This window comes from Sciurus vulgaris (assembly GCF_902686455.1).
Source record: "Sciurus vulgaris genome assembly, chromosome: 11".
Classification (NCBI taxonomy): domain Eukaryota; kingdom Metazoa; phylum Chordata; class Mammalia; order Rodentia; family Sciuridae; genus Sciurus; species Sciurus vulgaris.
In genome coordinates, this window is record NC_136472.1 from 16,097,984 (window position 1) to 16,099,180 (window position 1,197).

The 1,197-nt window shown below is 45.2% G+C and overlaps 1 protein-coding gene across 1 annotated transcript; it reads left to right on the plus strand.

The window, feature by feature from the left end:
- Positions 1–253: 253 nt before the first annotated feature.
- On the plus strand, positions 254–1,197 carry LOC306638415 (olfactory receptor 5B12-like; the record flags this gene model as incomplete). The annotated part of the gene is given in 2 exon segments (XM_079101707.1): positions 254–263; positions 266–1,197. Coding segments are annotated over 2 exon segments (942 nt in total).

The following is a 1,197-nucleotide window of genomic DNA, read 5'->3' on the forward strand; positions in this document are numbered from 1 at the left end:
TACTTCTTGCTGATTAAGTTTTGCATGTATATTTTAGAAAAGAGTATTGCAACATATTTCAAATAGTGAAATGGACCGCTACATGCTTTATTATAATAAGCAATGCCAGACATCAGAAAAGCTGAACTGAGCCCTTTTGGGAAAGTAAGGACCGCCGGGAAAGCCACACTCAATATAGACCTTCCAAACCCATCTATTACTTTCTGTGACCAGAAGAAGGACCTGCCTCAACCATCATTCCCAACTGACTGTGATGGAGAACATCTCAAGGTGACTGAATTTATTCTGCTGGGGTTAACAGATGCCCTTGAGCTACAGGTTCCATTATTTATGGTCTTCACTCTCATCTACCTCTTCACTCTGGTCAGGAACCTGGGGATGATCCTGTTGATCCTGCTGGACTCCCGTCTCCACACGCCTATGTACTTTTTCCTCAGTAACCTGTCTCTGGTGGACTGCATTTATTCTTCAGCTGTCACTCCCAAGGTAATGGAGGGGTTGCTCACAGGAGATAAGACCATATCCTACAATGCATGTGCAGCCCAGATGTTCTTCTTTGCAGGCTTTACCGTTGCTGAGAGTTTCCTCCTGGCCTCCATGGCTCTGGATCGCCATGCAGCCGTGTGTAAGCCCCTGCATTACACCACCACCATGACAAGCACTGTGTGTGTCTTAATGGTCACCGCCTCCTATACCTGTGGACTCCTGCAGGCTTCTATCCATGTTGCCTTCACGTTCCATCTCTCCTTCTGTCGTTCCAATGTGATCAATCACTTTTTCTGTGACATTCCCCCACTGCTGGCTCTTTCTTGCTCCAATATCTACACAAATGAGATTGTGCTTTTCACATTGGCAGCATTTGATACTTTTTTCACCCTCTTGGTTATCTTGACCTCCTATTCATTCATTTTGGTTACAATCCTGAGAATGCATTCATCTGAGGGACAGAAGAAGGCTTTCTCCACCTGTGCATCCCACCTCACAGCCATTTCCATCTTCTATGGGACCATCACCTTCATGTACTTACAGCCAAATTCCAGTCATTCTATGAACACAGACAAAATGGCATCTGTGTTCTACAGGATGATCATCCCTATGCTGAACCCCCTGGTCTACAGCTTGAGGAACAAAGAGGTCAACAGTGCATTCTTGAAGGCTGTTGGAAAAGCAAAGTCCTCACTAGTCTTAGTCTGTTAA